At 40.9% G+C, this 16773-nt stretch overlaps 2 protein-coding genes and 1 long non-coding RNA gene across 3 annotated transcripts; 1 reads left to right on the top strand and 2 right to left on the bottom strand.

The window, feature by feature from the left end:
* Positions 1 to 394: 394 nt before the first annotated feature.
* LOC112566059 lies at positions 395 to 7168 on the bottom strand. Its single transcript, XM_025241993.1, has 4 exons — positions 7021 to 7168; positions 6002 to 6225; positions 5477 to 5584; positions 395 to 4440 (listed from the first exon to the last, which is right to left on the bottom strand). The coding sequence occupies exons 2-4, from the start codon at positions 6107 to 6109 to the stop codon at positions 3337 to 3339; spliced, it is 1320 nt and encodes a 439-aa protein (XP_025097778.1). The 5' UTR covers positions 6110 to 6225; positions 7021 to 7168; the 3' UTR covers positions 395 to 3336.
* Positions 7169 to 7805: 637 nt separating this feature from the next.
* Positions 7806 to 12735, top strand: LOC112566391 (mastermind-like protein 3). Its single transcript, XM_025242557.1, has 4 exons — positions 7806 to 7971; positions 9610 to 9749; positions 9922 to 10023; positions 10376 to 12735. The coding sequence occupies exons 1-4, from the start codon at positions 7968 to 7970 to the stop codon at positions 12479 to 12481; spliced, it is 2352 nt and encodes a 783-aa protein (XP_025098342.1). The 5' UTR covers positions 7806 to 7967; the 3' UTR covers positions 12482 to 12735.
* A 335-nt stretch (positions 12736 to 13070) lies between these two features.
* On the bottom strand, positions 13071 to 16769 carry LOC112566400. The gene is made up of 2 exons (XR_003099582.1): positions 16231 to 16769; positions 13071 to 14470 (listed from the first exon to the last, which is right to left on the bottom strand). It is a non-coding gene; the product is annotated as an uncharacterized LOC112566400 (long non-coding RNA).
* Between the last annotated feature and the right edge of the window lie 4 nt (positions 16770 to 16773).

Raw genomic sequence — 16773 nt, 5'->3', positions numbered from 1 at the left:
GCTTCAAGATAAGAGAGACGCCATAAATCGGTGAAGTACAGTTCGAGTCACTGTTCATATTCACTACTTGAAAATGTTTCTCTGTGTGTGTGTGTGTGATGAGTTTGTTGAATAATTATGTATTTCTACGTAGGTGTGTTTGATCGGATAAACGGATTGTTTAGCTGAGTGAACGATTGTTTACCAGCACCTGATGAAGCGTGGGAGTTAGTATGGGCAGTGCGTTCACACAAGCGCAGAAATACAGACAAGCCCTCAAAGAGACAGAAGAGTTACTAAATAAGATGGCGTTGGGAGAAGAAATAACATTCAAGTGAAATAATCAAAACACATACACTAACACAGGCACAAAGAGACACACCTGCTCGCGCACTACAAACTCAAAAGTATTGTGAACTTTTTGTATTCTTTATTTTCCTCTAGGACAAGGTGTGCTGGTTTCCTTGAGTACACACAGCACCTTGACAACAATTATATCACCATCCATTTGCTTCCATCATATAGGGTTCTACTAAGACATTCACTCTTCATATGTATAATTATAACCATATTTTTTGCATCACAGCAATTTTAATTCCTAAAATAACAGGTGGTTCCCTTGTGCAGGAGGATGAATTATTTAATGTATCAGGAAAATGACTCAGTTGTACCACTCCAATGTGTGGAAAATATCGCTTATTTGTTGTCCATACTTCCGGCACTGTTAGCAAAGGTGCCTATCAAGCACAACTTTCTAAGATCCCCTTAAGCCATGCCTGGGTGAGGACGATAAGTTGTGAACGACATATCTGCAGAGTATGTTATATATATATTTTCACTCAAGCAAGTCATCTTATCAAGAAGCACTTATAGCCATGTCCCCGGCGCAGAAGGTAATGGTGCACCGGCCAGTAAAGATGAATAAAAAGATAAGAGTTAAGACACACCCCTTACTTTACATTGCTAACAAAGTTTAACAACGCTGTGCAGTTTTTTGGCAATGTAATCAGATACGTTGGTACGGAAAAACACATTTTAAAATCCAGATTTGAACCATACTTTAAATTTTTTTACATCTTAACATCGGTGCGATGAGACGTTATGCTAAAAACTTCTCAGTTTTCAAACGTCTCTCGCACCAACATTCCCGTCCCCCAACCCTCCCCACACACAGTGACACGTGACACACTGCTGGGGGAAATCCCTGTTTGGCAAAACTTGATGAAAGGAAGAGGACCTACGTCCGGGTGCTCTTAGTGTATGTCACAGACGACGCCCCCTAGCCAACTAGAAAGCAGATGAATGAGCGTGAGGAGACTACTCTGTTAACATTCCATATCACCTTCTTTATCTCCGCGAGGGGAAAAGGGTGGTGGCTGGGGTTGGGTGGGAGACACAGCAAGCGGCAAAAAAAAAAAAAAAAAAGAGTGGTGCAAAATATGGTTTAGGCCATATCCACGGATAACTCATGTTTACAGAAGCGTAAAGAAGAAATTCAAATTTTGTTGCGGAGATACAATAATCTTTTACACATATCTGAATTGCGAGAAAACTGGTTAACTTCTCTCTTTGTATCTATACTGGACAAAGCCAGCTATTTCTAGGTGTAAGTGGAAAGGGTACATTTTTCAAGAGCTATCATCACAGAACTAGATCATAGGTAATGCACATAAAGTGAAAACATTGCTCTAAGCTCATTATCTCTACGGCGGGTCGATTTGATTATAAAATGAGCAAGGCAGACAATTTCACGCATCCAGAAAAAGACAAACACACTAACTACTTAACAACACAAACAGTTGTATGCTATAACAATACTGTACTCAAAGCAGGGATAATTACTTATCTCATCTATTCACAATGTTTAAAAATTTAACTATGAAAAAAAAGTACCTCGCCAGCTATAACTCTCCAGCTGTTTCTTTCCTACTCTTTCTTTTCTTTGTCTCTCTCTTTCACCCCGTCCCCGGGGCAGATAAGACCATGCTTGCCATTGCCTAGATATTGTGAAATTTTTACTGTCTGGCCTGCTAGAAAAGTGAGGCCAACCTACAGCAGGCCAACAGTCATCGGAAAAAAAGCGAAAACGTTTAAATCCGATGCTGACAAAAGATATGTAAACATAAATTTAAAAAAAAAAACCATTTGAACTACATTACTTTCTAACTGAGAAATAACATTCAAAGATTTCTATAGAAATGTTTACATAAAAATACATGTATATAATCCGTAGGAATGTGCGCAGGTAATCAGTAATTTTATTATTAAATTTTAAATCTCCCTTTTAAACATCTTGTCGAGGTTATTTATAAAAGATACTTCATAACATTAGCATTTCAACTATTTCATGGCAATGCTATCCTGAACAAATTTCATCTTCATATTCAAGTCAATGCAGCTAGATGCTTTCTGTCTTCTCTCTGCACCAGCTCAGTGTCAACAAAGAGGAAGGTCTGTACTACACTTAAACTATTCACTTATTTTCTTATTTTCTTATGCCATTTACATTATGTCAAAATACATTTATCCCTAAGCATGATGTAACATATGCTAGTAACTTTCCGAAAACAAAACACACAGTTAACAAAAAATATTTGACATTTAAAAATCTGTCAGCATCGAAAGAAAATAAAACATTACACAGAGAAAACATTACAAGTACAGATATTCAAATATGAACACTAGGTACATAATTTAATATGTTAACATTTAAGTCAAATGACAGATTAAAAAATTGTAACGGGAAATAGGAGCTGATAAAACACCACATAGAAAAAAGGAGGGAATAAAAGAAGGTAGAAAGAAAGGAAAAAGTAAAGACAGAGAGAAAGAAAGTTCATGTCAAAGGATGTAATGTCAAACAAGACAATTGATAATGAAGGTTCAGGTCAATTTTTGATCAAATGACAACCATTTTGGTCTCAAAAGCAGTTGAAGGCGTTCAGAAAAGTTGTAGGCCTTCTTGGCTTACCTTCTCTTGGAGTATTATCTCTCAATAAACTACACAAGAGGGAAAGCCTTGGCCACCAATGAAACAAATCATTTTCTTCTGAAACTCCAAAATTAAAACAAAATGCATTACCTCTCACTCCACTCACAACGATACATGTTTACAAGTACAAACTGACTCAAAGTTTTCTCCACCTTGATTTCTTTAAAATAAGATTACTGAGGCAGCTGATGCCTTCAAACAGTTTCCGAACTTTAGTAAAATAATTAAGACTGCCTTTAGGTACAGGTCAATGGCAGTCGATGTGATAGCCAAGATATAAGATGATAAAAAGTTTTCAGATTCTACTACAAACAGCTTTAATTATGGTCCTGGTCAGGTCAGGCGCACGGTTCATCTGCTTGACCTCACACTGTGACCGGCATGTTGAGAGTTAAGTACTGGCTCTCACTGATCGGAATCATGCGAAACTGTTGAGAACCAGCCGTCACTTGCACCCCGGTCCCGGGGGGAGCAGCCCCCACGCCTGTGGTGGCAGGAAGCTGGGGAGCCAGGCCCACTGGGACAGTCCTGTAGTTGTGGTCCAGCTCCACCTGGACGACATTCTCCTCACCGTGGGCTTCTCTCTTCCCGCTCTTCCTAAGAACTCCTGCACTCGGCATCTCGACTTTATAGCCTTGCCTTAGTAGAGTCTCGATGGCGACCTCTGTGTCAACGTGACTGGCGCTGCTGACATTAACGGTGCTGGCCACGGCGTCACCAACGTCCCCGTTGAGAACTGCCATGGCCTTCGAGATGCTGCTGACGACCTCTGACCCCTCCGGGTGTTGCGGAGAGGAGCTGCTGGTCACCGACGGCACCTGTGGATCGTCGTGCACTACTAGTATGGTGCCAGGTGTCAGGTACACCACTTCTTCTTCGCCTACATGTTCATAGTATACATCGCCTTGCTCACCATGCTCTACGTGGCCGCTCACCACAATCTGCTCACCATCGCAAGTTTGGTCGGGGGATCTTGGTTCGTGCGGGACGTTGTTGTACGTGGACGACACGTCAGACGGCTCTGTGATACAGGATGCTGGGAGATCTCGCGCGGAGGCGGAGCTTACGTGGGTAGGGCTTTCCGCGTTTCCCGGCGAAGCAGGAAGAGCATCGGTTGAGCTCATTGTCCTAGGAGACGCCTGCAGCCTCGTATTGCCATTGTCTTTGTCGGATTGTAAACTGTGGCTTCCAAAGGACGGATCCCCGCGAAGGACGGAGTCGCTGGAGTCCATGCTGTCGCCGGCGTCGTGCGCTGTACTGTGCTGGTGCTTCTGTTGTTTGTTCTTGAGGTCTTTGTAGAAATGCTTCCCCAGTCCCAGTTCGTTTGCCCTCTTGGCGATCCATCGCTTCAGGCTCTCGTTGGTCAGCTGCAGTCTCTCGTTAGTCTGTCTCTGCTCTTGCAGTTTATCCTTCAGTGATTGGATTAGTGCTGTTAGATCGCATTTATCTTGCGTCAACTGGTCGTTCTCCTGGAAAAAAAAATATTATTTTAGTTACTCTCCTATTTTTCCTTTATATTATTTTCTGGGTTTATCAATTTAATATTTTCTAGCAGAAATGTTCTCAGTTTAAAATGAAGGGAATGATGTCATTTCGCCTAACTGGCTGGAGGGTGACTCCTCTCACTCACTTTTCTTACTTGTCAGTTGATCTGCGTGAAGTTTTGTGTCTAGTGTTCATCAGTACATCTGTTACGATATTTGCTACGTTCGTGAATGGATTTCTGTGTCTGCGCCACTTTTCATCTTTTTCCTCTGCCGTTTTATTTCTACTGTCACATCTGCGCCATCTTCTCATTACTTAGATGTGAGGTCTGTGTATCGGCAGTGTCGACCTCAAACTCTGATTGCCTTCCTACAGCTGCTTCACAATGTCGACCTATCACAGCAAGCTTTGCTTGGAGTAAAGACCAGTCTGCAATAATTGACATCATGTTCCTCCAGGAAGCTCAGTGAAATATTTGCCGCTCAGACTAATCTGACTGACTACAGACTGTGATAGGGGAAGGTCACAAATATACAGCGATTCTACAACTGTCTTTTAGACCAGCATCCATTCTTATTATATTTGTGTGTATTTTAGTAAAGAGCTTTGAGCCCACCTTTAATGGTTGACAAAAGAGCAATAAAAATAAAAATATTATTATTTATTATTATTAAAATACAAAACAAGTCACAAGTTCGTGCTTTTTCAAGAAGTGTCGTGTATGCAAAATCATTATTTTCCACATATTTGTTTAGCATTTGTTTCCTTTTTTTTCCCTTATAGAATTTTTCTTTTTTTTTCTGGAGGACATTACCTATTATTGACGCATTTGCACAAGAGTAAAATTTCTGAGAGTTATCTTTACTGACATATATGAAAGTCCTAATTGTCATCATATATATTACTTCATCCAGAGGACATATGTTAACCATAAAGACAGAAGATGCGATCGGTGTCTGGGAAAAAAACACCGCAGCATTACAACCTCGTTATTAAAAGATATTTCTTGCGAATACATACCAGCTGAAGTCGTTCAAATTCCTCCTTTTTCCTCTTTCGGCTTTTTTCTGCAGCTTCTTTGTTTTTCTTTCGTCTTTCTGCAGTCTTGGTTTTCTCTTCTTGGGTCATCTGAAACATTTAGCCAAAAGGTGAGTAAATGAGTAGAGTGTGTGTGTGAGTAGTGTGGCAGTGTTACCTAGCAATTGTATGTTATATGACTGTATATATGGCAGTGCCAAGCACATGCTTTGATCTTTCTTTATTTGCTGTCATTATAGACCGCATTAAACTGAAACTTTTTTTTTGCATAACTACAGAAATCAAAAGGAACAGACCAAACGCAAAAAGAAAAATCTGTGTGTTTACGAACGATATAATTCTATTAGAATAAACATTTTTTAAGTGACCAATATTGTGATTAGTTTTATACAAATTACTGTTATTCAGACACATCCTTTTGAACAAATTAAATCTCGTTTTGACCACTGCCCAGTCACATGACAGAAATTCAAGATCGAAGACTTTAAAGCTTTTTGTTTGACTTACTTCGTGACGAGGTTTCTTCTCGAATAGATCATCCGGTATATCTCCCAAACCTTCGTTGACCCTCTTTTCTTTCAGTCTCTGTCGAAGTTTGTCTTTTCCGTCACACATGGTGGCGTAGACACAAAACTGTTGTGTAATCTGTAGTCTTTAGTAGTTTCTTTCACAACAACAAGAAGTTTGTGACTTTAACCTTTTGATGAATCGCTTCAGACGCCAGTGGAACTCTAAACCAAGAAAGAAAATATTTGTCTGCAAGTTTGTACAGAATTGAACTGGGGAGGAAATCTGTGTATGATATATAGCTACAGGTATTCAGTCAAAACAGCAGTGGGAGGAATGTTGAGAATGATACTGCAATGATTGTATAGAAATGAAAATATAATTGTAAACATGTCTGCTTTATTACCAACTATCAAAATGTTGCGAAAACTATCAACTTAATTGCTTTTACACATGGGGGCTTCCTTAAAAAAGAAATCACCTTTTTATAAGTCAATCACTTGGAAAATCTGTCTGATTTTCATGTTTCCATGCTTTAAGCTATTATCTTTTGAGTTTGACAAACTTGTATTTTATGGGACTCTTGTTGTCTTGACACATTCTGTTGTTTAGCAGAGAACGTTTTTCTAAATATTTTCATGTCAAGAACATCTCTACCTAATAAGGTTTTATGAATTAATATCGTTCCAGAGATAAGGGTTACTCTTGGAAGCACTCTCAGAAATAAACCATTGCTTCCAAATGTGAAAACGGGATTAATAAGAGAATACAGTAAAAATAGTCTATTCATACATGTTGATTTCTTGTTGTTATGCCTAGCGGGGACATGAGGTTTACAGAGGAGGGACAACGGCAACATGGCTGTCGTGCTATACGCCATTGCTCATCAAAGGTAGAGGAAAAATATATTAATATTTATTAAAATCAAAACATACGTGTTATCTAAATCGTGTGTGATTCTAGTGCATACAAAATTCAGGTGCAAAAGAAGGAAAAAAAGAGGTAAAACGAATGTCTACCTTGCTTTGAGCCTTCTGCCAAACTGATTCTCAAGCCGACTGGAGATGCAATGTAAAGAGTCGAATCATAGACAAGAATAGAGTCGAGTCATGCATTTGTAATATCGGAAATTCTTGCATGCCTTGGCAGCTACAGAATCATTTTTAGCCCGAGGGGATTTCCACTGTCGTGTCATAAGTAGTTCTATTTCTGGAAACAGGAAACATTCATGCTCGAAATAATTTATACATTAATTTATTATAGCTGTAATAATTTGTTACTGGATGAAAACAATTTATAAACACTTTTTTTCTCTTAAACAATGAGAAATTTAGTTTGTATTATTTGTGGTATTTTAGAGCTTTTATTAAAAAATTTCGTTCAAGGTGACGAAACAAAGTAAACCAAATTAAGGATGGATGGAGTCTATAATGCATAAACAACAGACGATAAACATTTCTCAAAGGTAAGAAAATATATGTGTAATAAACGAATCGAATGTGCACCCACATTTTCAAGGCAAATCTTCTAGACAGTAGGTGATATTTCAACAGGAATTTACGTTTTCTGTCTGCGGAAATCTCCGCTCATTCGGGCATTCCCAGTAGCCCTACCTTTTTTAGATATTCGTTGTTCTCTTCATTGTTTTAGGAAGAAAGGGAAAGTAAACGAGAAAAATGCTAAATTTAGCTCACTGCCTCATACTTCCGTTGAGTAGACGATATAAGGGAGGCGGATCTTATTCTTGGAATAGAATCGGAGAAATCCCTTACTAAATATAACACACTTCGATTTAACTACGTCGACGCCTGTGATGATCTTTCCACAGTCGAAACCGTAGTTGCCTCTTGAGCAGATGTGGTCTCATTCTACTTAATAAGTCATTGCATCAACAAGGTCATTAACTTATTTCCACACAGACACACCACAGCTGTAATTAACTCTGGCAAATTGGGTGGACCTAAGAATGGGTAAGTTGTCTTTGATATTTGTTTTAATTCACTTGTTAATGTGCCTGAGACTTCATCATCTTACTATGCATATCCATGTTTGTGGTATATGTCCGTCATGAACTATGTAACGTATGTATTAATTCGTATAGATTCTCCTGTAACAAGTATTGAATCATTTACAGTTTTGTAACAAAAAACTGGGGACTGACTACAGAATGGGACTCAAGTATGAGGTACTAAACTAAAATATAACAAAGTTATACCAAGACATAAAAGGACACCACTACCTAAAATTACATTACGAAACTAATACACCTATCAACTTTATGTAATTTACCACGAACAACTACAAAGCAGTTATAGGTTTGCTGTTTTGCTTTTACCGAAACAAATTCTACTCAGCGACATTATTCACTAATTCCTTCGATAGGGACAAGAACTATATATATATGCATATATTAGTTGTTCTTCTCAGTATCGTCAATTATGCTCAATCAATAACAAATGTAGTCTATATATTAGTGTCAATCACTATCTTTACTGTATGAGACGGGTTTAGCAGATAAAAAGTAAGCGTTTGAAACGTCAAACCGAGGTTATCTTCTTTGTTCAGACATCAAAAGAAAATAAGTCTTTTATCTCTATCTACGCTATTTTGTTGTAAATATATAAGGAGTTAATCTTTATTTGTATGAGATAGCACTCACGTCTCTTGTAAGTAAATAAGTAATATGCAAATAAATGTAAATTATTTACTATTTATAGGCTTATGTAGATATTTTATTCTAATCGTAACGGAACTATGGAGGAGTAGATTAGTCTAGTCACTCTGTTACTATAAATAGATTGTGGGTTTTCCACCTATTCGCGGAAGAGGGAGAGTCCGCAGTGCTCTGTACTGTTGTTGGATGTTGGTGACGCGGTTATTTCCCTTAGTTTCTCTCGGCATCTCATCCTCGCAGACATCACTAATTCGCATTATATACACGTCCTTGCGGACACAGATCAACAAATTTAATAAAAACAAGTTTTCAAAAGAAGCAGAATTTCGGTCATTTTCCGTCGTTTTTATAGTAGCCTCCTTCTACACACCTGTACGTCTCCGGTCTCCATTAACCTTCGACAAATTTTCACACTTTTTACTCTTTTTTCGGTCTCTCTCTACCGGGACAATAACATATACATATTAATCTATACACAAATATACAATGCATATAATTATGGACATGTTAATTTTCTAGGGTGTTAGGTGGAGAAGAAGTACAGAATATAAAAATCCCCAGTTACACCTGGGACAGGGAATGACATGTGGTCAAACAGGGTCAGATAGGTCTCCGGTATTGATTCCCTCCCTAACTTACCTTTATATTTTATAATATCATTTCCGGGTTTTTTTTCCTCACTGCAATACCGGAAATTTATCCTGCGTTTTTTTTTTAGTTTTGGTTTCGACAAAACGAAAAATGTATGCGATTTCATTTTCGTTTTCGTGTTTATACATGCGACCTGTTAAAGAGTGAACTGGATAAAGAAGTGTTCTAGAAATTATTGACCAAGAATTTACGGAAGAGAGGGTAGCGGTATCAACAGGTCATGATCACAAGGAACCATATCATAATTTTTCTGGTTCTTTAGTTATCGTATTTGTTCTTGCAGTGATCACCGAGCCGACGCAAATGTCGGATCAGAGCACCACGACAGGATTACCTCAGTGGGGAAATGAGCCTAGCGACGACGACAGCAGCAGCAGCAGCTCCAGCAAACAAACCTCATCACGGAAGCGGAAGATCAAAGAGGTATGTGGGTGTGTGACTTGTGTGCTCGTCTGACATCCACCACCACACACACATGTATAATATAACACACACCCACACAGAACGAGAGAAGGGAGAGGCGAACAAGCAGAGGGATAATAAACAGACAGGTTGATCCATGAACAAATATTGACAAAAATTATGGTTTGTTCAGGAACCTCTCGATGACCAGCAAGAACTGAAGCGCCAGAAAAACCGAGAAGCTGCTAAAAGATGTCGTGAAAAGAAATTGCAACAAACGGAAGAATTGACCAAGGTATGGTTTGTTATTAATGACCTGAATAAATTTGCATGTAACAATTGCAAACTTGTCTATGACAAGATCGAATTGAAGATGACCATAGTAAGACCTTCAATGACTAGAGTTAATTTGTTACTGGCTGATGGAAATACAACTGTTCTGGTCAACGACACGATTCCCCAGGTCTCAAGATTAGAAAATGGAAAAATATATGTTTCGTTGTATACTGACATATGTACGTCGGTTTGTTTGTTTGTTTTCGTTTGTTTTTATTTTGTGTGTGTGTGTGTGTGTGTTTTCGTTAAGACGCTGTATCATGGAAAGTAACTGTTAATGACTCACGTTTCAATGTCTGTGGTGTGATCAGAGGAACGAACAGCTGGAGCAGGAGAATCGGCAGCTGGCAGAAGAGAAGGAGGAGCTGATTCAAAAGTGTCGCACTTACCAGCAGGAGATCGAGCAGCACAAACTCCACGGCTGCTCCGTGCCCCACTTTCAAACCCCGTACGACCTCGAGGATGTCCTGCATGCTGAAGCATCCCACCCACCGCCGCAGGTCTCTTCCCCAGCGCCGAGCTCAGCCTCCAGCACTAGCCCTGCCCCCAGCACCAGTCCGGCTCCTAGTGTCAGTCCTCGCCCCCCACCTGCTTCTCTTCCCACCTCTTATGGTGGTGAGCAGGCTTTAACTCTCCCCCCAGTGCCCACTCCTGGCTTGCATGTTGACGCTGCCTGGCAGTGTGCTTCTACTGAAAGGTCTACAGCACACGGCATGTGCTGTCCAAAAGTAAACCATACCAACGTGACAAAGCAGGCTTCAGAGATTCACCACATCAGGGTGAGAAATAAGGATGGGTCTATTAAGACCCTGGCCTTGGAACACAGCCAGTATGTAACGCTCATGCAAAAGATCGAGCTTGTCCAGCAGCAGCAAAAGAAACAACAACAGCACCAACAGCAGCAGCCGCAACAACAACAACAACAACCGCTGCCACAATACCTAATGCAGGAGCAACTACATCCTCCTCAGCAGCAGCAGCAGCCGGTAGTTTCTGGTATCAAACAGAACATCGTAGCCCCATTGTTCCACAATTCTTCTACGAACACTGAGAGTAGCAACTTCGTTTCGGATCCCACACTGGAAGACGACAACTGCCAGAGGCTGGACACCATGGATGACATTCTCAGCGTCATGAAAAATGTAACAAAAGATGAGGCTGATACCCACATCACCATCAAAACCGAGGAGGATGCCGAGGAAGAGCACGTGCAGCGCGTGAAGAAAGATCTCATGAATATGCTTCAAGGCAAAAGCTTGCAGAGCAACCTGCAGTTCCTTGCCGTAGATGCAGTCTCTCGGTCGATCAAGACTGAGCCACAGGACTTTCAGGTCCTGCCCTCCTGCAACCTGTCGAACGATCCCCTCGTCAAGAAGGAGGTGCCAGCGAAAGTTACGTGCAATGTTGAGAAGGTCGCTGGCAGCTCGAGACAGATGTGGGAAACCCAAGAAAAGGTAGCTGGCGAGAAGCAAAGCGAGGCAAAGATCAGGGCTTTAATGGCATACCTGCAAACCGTAGAACGATCTGGTGTTCGCAGTTCTGACAGTCTTCCAGGACAGACCCAGCTGAAAATTCGGCCTGGGGCGCCTGGGCTAATTGAAGCGAACAGCACAAGCTCGACCTTTGTGACTTCCAGTGCCAAGGTGGGTTCGCTGATGAAGAATCCAATGAGCAGGCCACCTCAAACATCACAGTCCGTTTTTGCTCAGACGTCTTCAGCTGATGTGACCTCAAGGATGGTGGGCTATCCGCAGCAGCAGCACCACCACCACCAGCAGCCAAAACAACAACAGTGTGATCTAAACCTTTCCAACGGGCCGCGTGCACCAACGGAAGTGAGAGTTCCATCATATGACGACATCTTACCTGCCGTGAAGTTGCGGGAAGCAGCGTTCGGGTCCACAAAGTCCACATTCTCTCGTACTGCTTGCGCGAGTCAGCGCGAGACTCCTGCCACGCTCTTCGCCAACGAGAGCATTCAATCCTTTAGCAAACCCGTTTCGCAGGATGACGTAAGCATGACGACGACTGGACAACCCTTTGGCACCCTTCTACACTCACAGCGGTCGACCAAGCAGGACACCCCTGGTGACCTAAGTGCGACCGCTTCGCCTTCCACTGAAGTGACCCGACAAACATCCTTGCCGTTGCCGAAGACTTTCACGACTCTGGTGAACATCCCGATGCAGCATGTTCCCGGGGTACACTTTGCAACCCAAAGCGACACCCCTGTCAACCTGCAGCCCGTTGACCAGACGAACAGCAATGGCTGGGGTTCAGACGAACCGAGCATGGGGTTACTTGGAGGAACAGAGACTGAGTCGGGAGAGGTGCTGATGTCCATGAGCACGACACAGATAATGGAATACTTGAAGTACAACAGCATGGAGGTCCTCGACTCAGCGTCCATCTCATAGCGAGTCAATGGGGCTACTGAGAAGATAAATTTGGACAGTTAGTAAAACTAAAGGGACCTTGCAGGCCGAATTAGCAAAAAAAAAAAACAAAAAAAAAAAAACAAAACAAAACAAAACAAAAAAACAACAAAAACCATGGACTTGTAGATAGTTGATAGAGACGAAAAACTGGACAAAGTGTTTTTCTTCCCGAAATGAAAACTCAAAAAGCAGTTTAACACCGCTGATAAGTGCTCTTAAGCACAGGCAAACTTAAAAAAAAAAAAAAAAAAAACTTCTTACTCGTTGTACGGTTGCACGTACGTGAAATACATCTCACTGCAACCATTTTTGTCACGTGACACCTCACCTACTCTAGCACTCCCTTCTTAAAGGCAAAATTTTAGCTAAGTATAGCCATCTCTAAGATTTAACTAAGCTAAGCTGCGCACTACACTCAAGTCTGTCTCTTCTGCCTTTATCATGTAAAGCTACAATATCAGGAAGCACAGATATTTTTGTACTCTTCGTATGAGCGGTTGAGCCTCTTCATTCAATGTTGCCCATTACCTCTAAGACAATCGTCGATTAGCACATCAACCTCCATTTCTTTTTTTTTTTTTCTTTTTTTTTTTTTTGCTACCTAGGAAGTGATTTTACCATCGCCATGATAGTTCAATAACTAGCATAGCGATTGTCTCCCTTGCCTTGTTATGTTCCTGGTTCACCTTATGTCGGTGGTAGACAGGGTGTGTTAGTATAGTCCTCCAAATAATTTCGGTTATTGTAGTAAAGTTTAAAATCTTTAACAATACTTCCTCAAACAATTCACATCGCAGAAAAAGTAAAGAAAGTCTAGAGATTTGGATTGTTACATATAATGTAGTGCAGTTCGATGTCGGTTAGAATTAGCTGTGTACTGTGCTTATTATTATTTTGTGCCAAGGCTGTGAAGTAAATAGGAAGGGGGGTCTAGGGGTGGAGGTGGAGTGAGGATGGTGCCTGGTGTATGTTTGCCTGTGCGTATGTGTGAGAGATATGGAGGACAGAGAAAGATTCCGCAGTGTGTGCATGTGGACTAAATGTATTCATCAAATGTGTGATAGTGACAGAAATTCATTTTTAAAAAGGTGTGTGTGTGTGAATATATCTTACTATTTCTTGTGTTGCATTTTTTATAAGTTTTCAACACACGCTGAAGCAGGATTATTTGTTGTATTGCTAAGCTTCAGGTAAATAAATATGTACATACACATCTTGGCTGTAAACAAATATACTGAAGCTTCATAAATAAATGGTAGGCAGCGCGAAAGAGTAACTCTTTACTCCAAAACCAAGTCTCAAAATAAATATATAATTGAAAGGAAGTGAAGCACTTTGAGAGAAATATTTCTTTTCCCAAGGATTGCGATGAAGGAACATACTTTTGGTTTTTATACTCTCTTCCATCTCTCCTCTCAGCTCGATATTATAAGATAGCATATCAGTACATTACATACTCTCTCCCTCTTCTTTCATTTCTCGCATCCCATTTTTTAAAATTAAAAAAACAAAACAATAGATGTTACAAAAACAGAGCGACTCTTTACTAAAATAACTGCTCTCTTTCTCTCAGAAGCATACACTCATACACTCACATGTGTGAGCGCATGCAAACACACACACACACACGAACGCGCGTAGTATGCTAATATATGGTACTTTACATGTGTAAGCTGTCTCAAGTTTTAAAGGTTCGTCACCCTAAATAAAGTAACCAAATACACACTAGAGAAATGACTATTTCCCGCTTTGAGAGGAATAGAATGATAATAGTATAGGCATGTGCTATCCATCCCCCATTTGGGAGCGGTGACGTAACAGCCAGAAGCGGCTATATTGGCGGAAGTCTCTATGGGGGCGGCCATCTTGATGAGAACGCATCCGTTGCGGCCATTTTGGTGATGTCATATCCGGAGCGGCCATTTTGAAAAGGTCACATCCGTTGCGGCCATTTTGGTGGTGGCTCCTCTGCAGCAAAACTTACATTTGTTTCGGTTTACACGCAAAAACTTAGCACCAAGGGTCTAAAGTCTAAACAAACACCAAAATCAACTTGATCACAACAATTTCAAACACGTTTTATAAACACAATAAACCAGTGGTGGATGCAACACTGGTTTTAAAACAGATGGTAAATCTATGTCTACCTACCAGCAACATAGAAATTTATTGTCATATCTGTACATCAAGCAAAAGGTGCTCGACGATGAGGTGACTACCGTCCCGTTAGACATTTGAGAGTGCTGCTCCCGTTTAGACTGTGATATATCTTCAAAACTGTGATAACAGTTTTCTTGTTCTCTATGCCTCAAAAATATTTTTACCAGTCAAACAGAGCCCTGCCTCCTCGTGGCGACTGGTGGACAAAGTTGATTAAAGTATACACTTTTCTAAGCTTTGACGAAACGGGCTCTTTCAATGCAGACATTTTCCCACACTAAAGGGGGTCTCAGCAACAACCACACGTGGGATAACAAGGGGCGAGTCATTTTTTGGTAAGATAAGGTCATTAGGGGGCACGGATATTACATCACCAAAATAGCCACAACGGATGTGACCTCACCAAGATAACCTTCCCCATAGAGACTTTCGCCAAGATGGCCGCTTCCCGCTGTAACGTCACGGCTCCCCATTCTGGCTTTCCAAAAGGGGGATGGATAGCACAAGCTTATACTACTTATGATGAAAAGGAAAAACCGTGTGAGTGTCCGGAGAAAACAGCCGACAGCTGTTCCAGGGAATAGTGGTGGTAGTTATGAAGCGAAGGTGAGTTGTTTACCCCTGGGAAAAATTGGGAACTCAAGCAAAGGAGTATTTTTTTTTTTTTTTTGAAATCATCACACCCATCCGACACTGTTCAGGTTTTCTTCACCCTAAGCACCTTTTGCGACCCCTTTATAACTACGGCCACCGGTTCAAATCCCATGGTTCACTTCTTTTGTCTGGGCCAGGGACATGGCGGAAGACAAATATGAAAGGACTGCAGACCTTTATTAATACACGAAATACTGTGGATCAACTAGACAGACACTATCAGTTTTGAAGACCTCAGGTAAAACACGAGCCAAGAGCCCATGGAAGGAGAAATTGACATTGGTCACACTTTACAAAAACTTGCATCTAGCATCACAGAACATGGTTATAGAAAATAAAGAAGCAAAGGAAGACTTATTAGAGACGAGGACAAAAAACAAACACGATAGGCTACCAATAGAGCGAGAAAGAAAAGCAAAGTCGAACTAAAGGAGCACTTGTGATTGGCCTGCGCCCCAGAGAGGAAGGGAGTAGTATGTAAAAGAAGAACAAATTAAACCTCGCCATCTGGAGAGTGAACAAGAACTCAAGAACTAAGATTTAAAAAAATCACAAATCAAAACACAACAAACAACCCCCGTACAGTGGCGACCAATATTTTCAAGGTAAAAACCGAGAACATGAAACAACCGTTCCACTCCATCAGCTTCCAGCAGCCTCGCATAGACTGGGTTATACGACAGACAGCAGGGAATGGATAAAAAGGAATCACTTCCAACGTCGCAAAATCAAGTTTTAACAAAAAGCTACTTGTAACTTTTGCAGAGTGGATCGATCGAGACGATTGCGCGTCTCTCTTAGTCCAAGGAAGGAAGAAAGAAAGAAATATAAACGTGATGGTACTGAACTTTGGACAGCCTAGTCTAGTGATGAAAATCTGCCGAAACCTCATTATTTCGGGCAATGTCGCTTACCTGCAAGAAGACAAGTAGATGCTGGGCGGAATAGCCAGGACCGACAAGAAGACTGAAATTACCTCTAGAGCCTTGAGCAGTTTGAATTTATATGAACATTCATTTGATATTGTAGCTGTGTTTTAAACGGCCTGAGGCTGACGATACACAATGATCTAAGAAAGTTGTCATCCTTCCATGAAGCATTGTCCAATAATCATAATAGAAAATGCGAGATTTATATAGCACATACTCAGACTTGTAAGGAGCGTTCACTAGATAAGAACAGAACATGTCTCACGGGAAAGAGATGCATGACTAAGTTTGGAGGGACACTGCCACAAAGAAGGAGCATACAGGGAAGACCAGATATCACCTGGCGAAGAGTAACGGCATCTGATTGCGTGGAGATCGTTACCTTAGAGGTGAACCACGTGTGACGAGGTCATGTCCTACACAACCATGTAGAAATATGTAAACAGATGTCTGGGTGGTAAAGCTTATATACGTTCACGTGTTGTGCTTGTTTGTGCTCAATTGTGATGTCTGTCTCATACCTCTTCC

Source organism: Pomacea canaliculata, linkage group LG1, assembly GCF_003073045.1.
Source record: "Pomacea canaliculata isolate SZHN2017 linkage group LG1, ASM307304v1, whole genome shotgun sequence".
NCBI classification, from domain to species: Eukaryota; Metazoa; Mollusca; class Gastropoda; order Architaenioglossa; family Ampullariidae; genus Pomacea; species Pomacea canaliculata.
The sequence above is the reverse complement of the archived record's forward strand: the minus strand, read 5'-3'. Positions and strand labels throughout refer to the sequence as shown.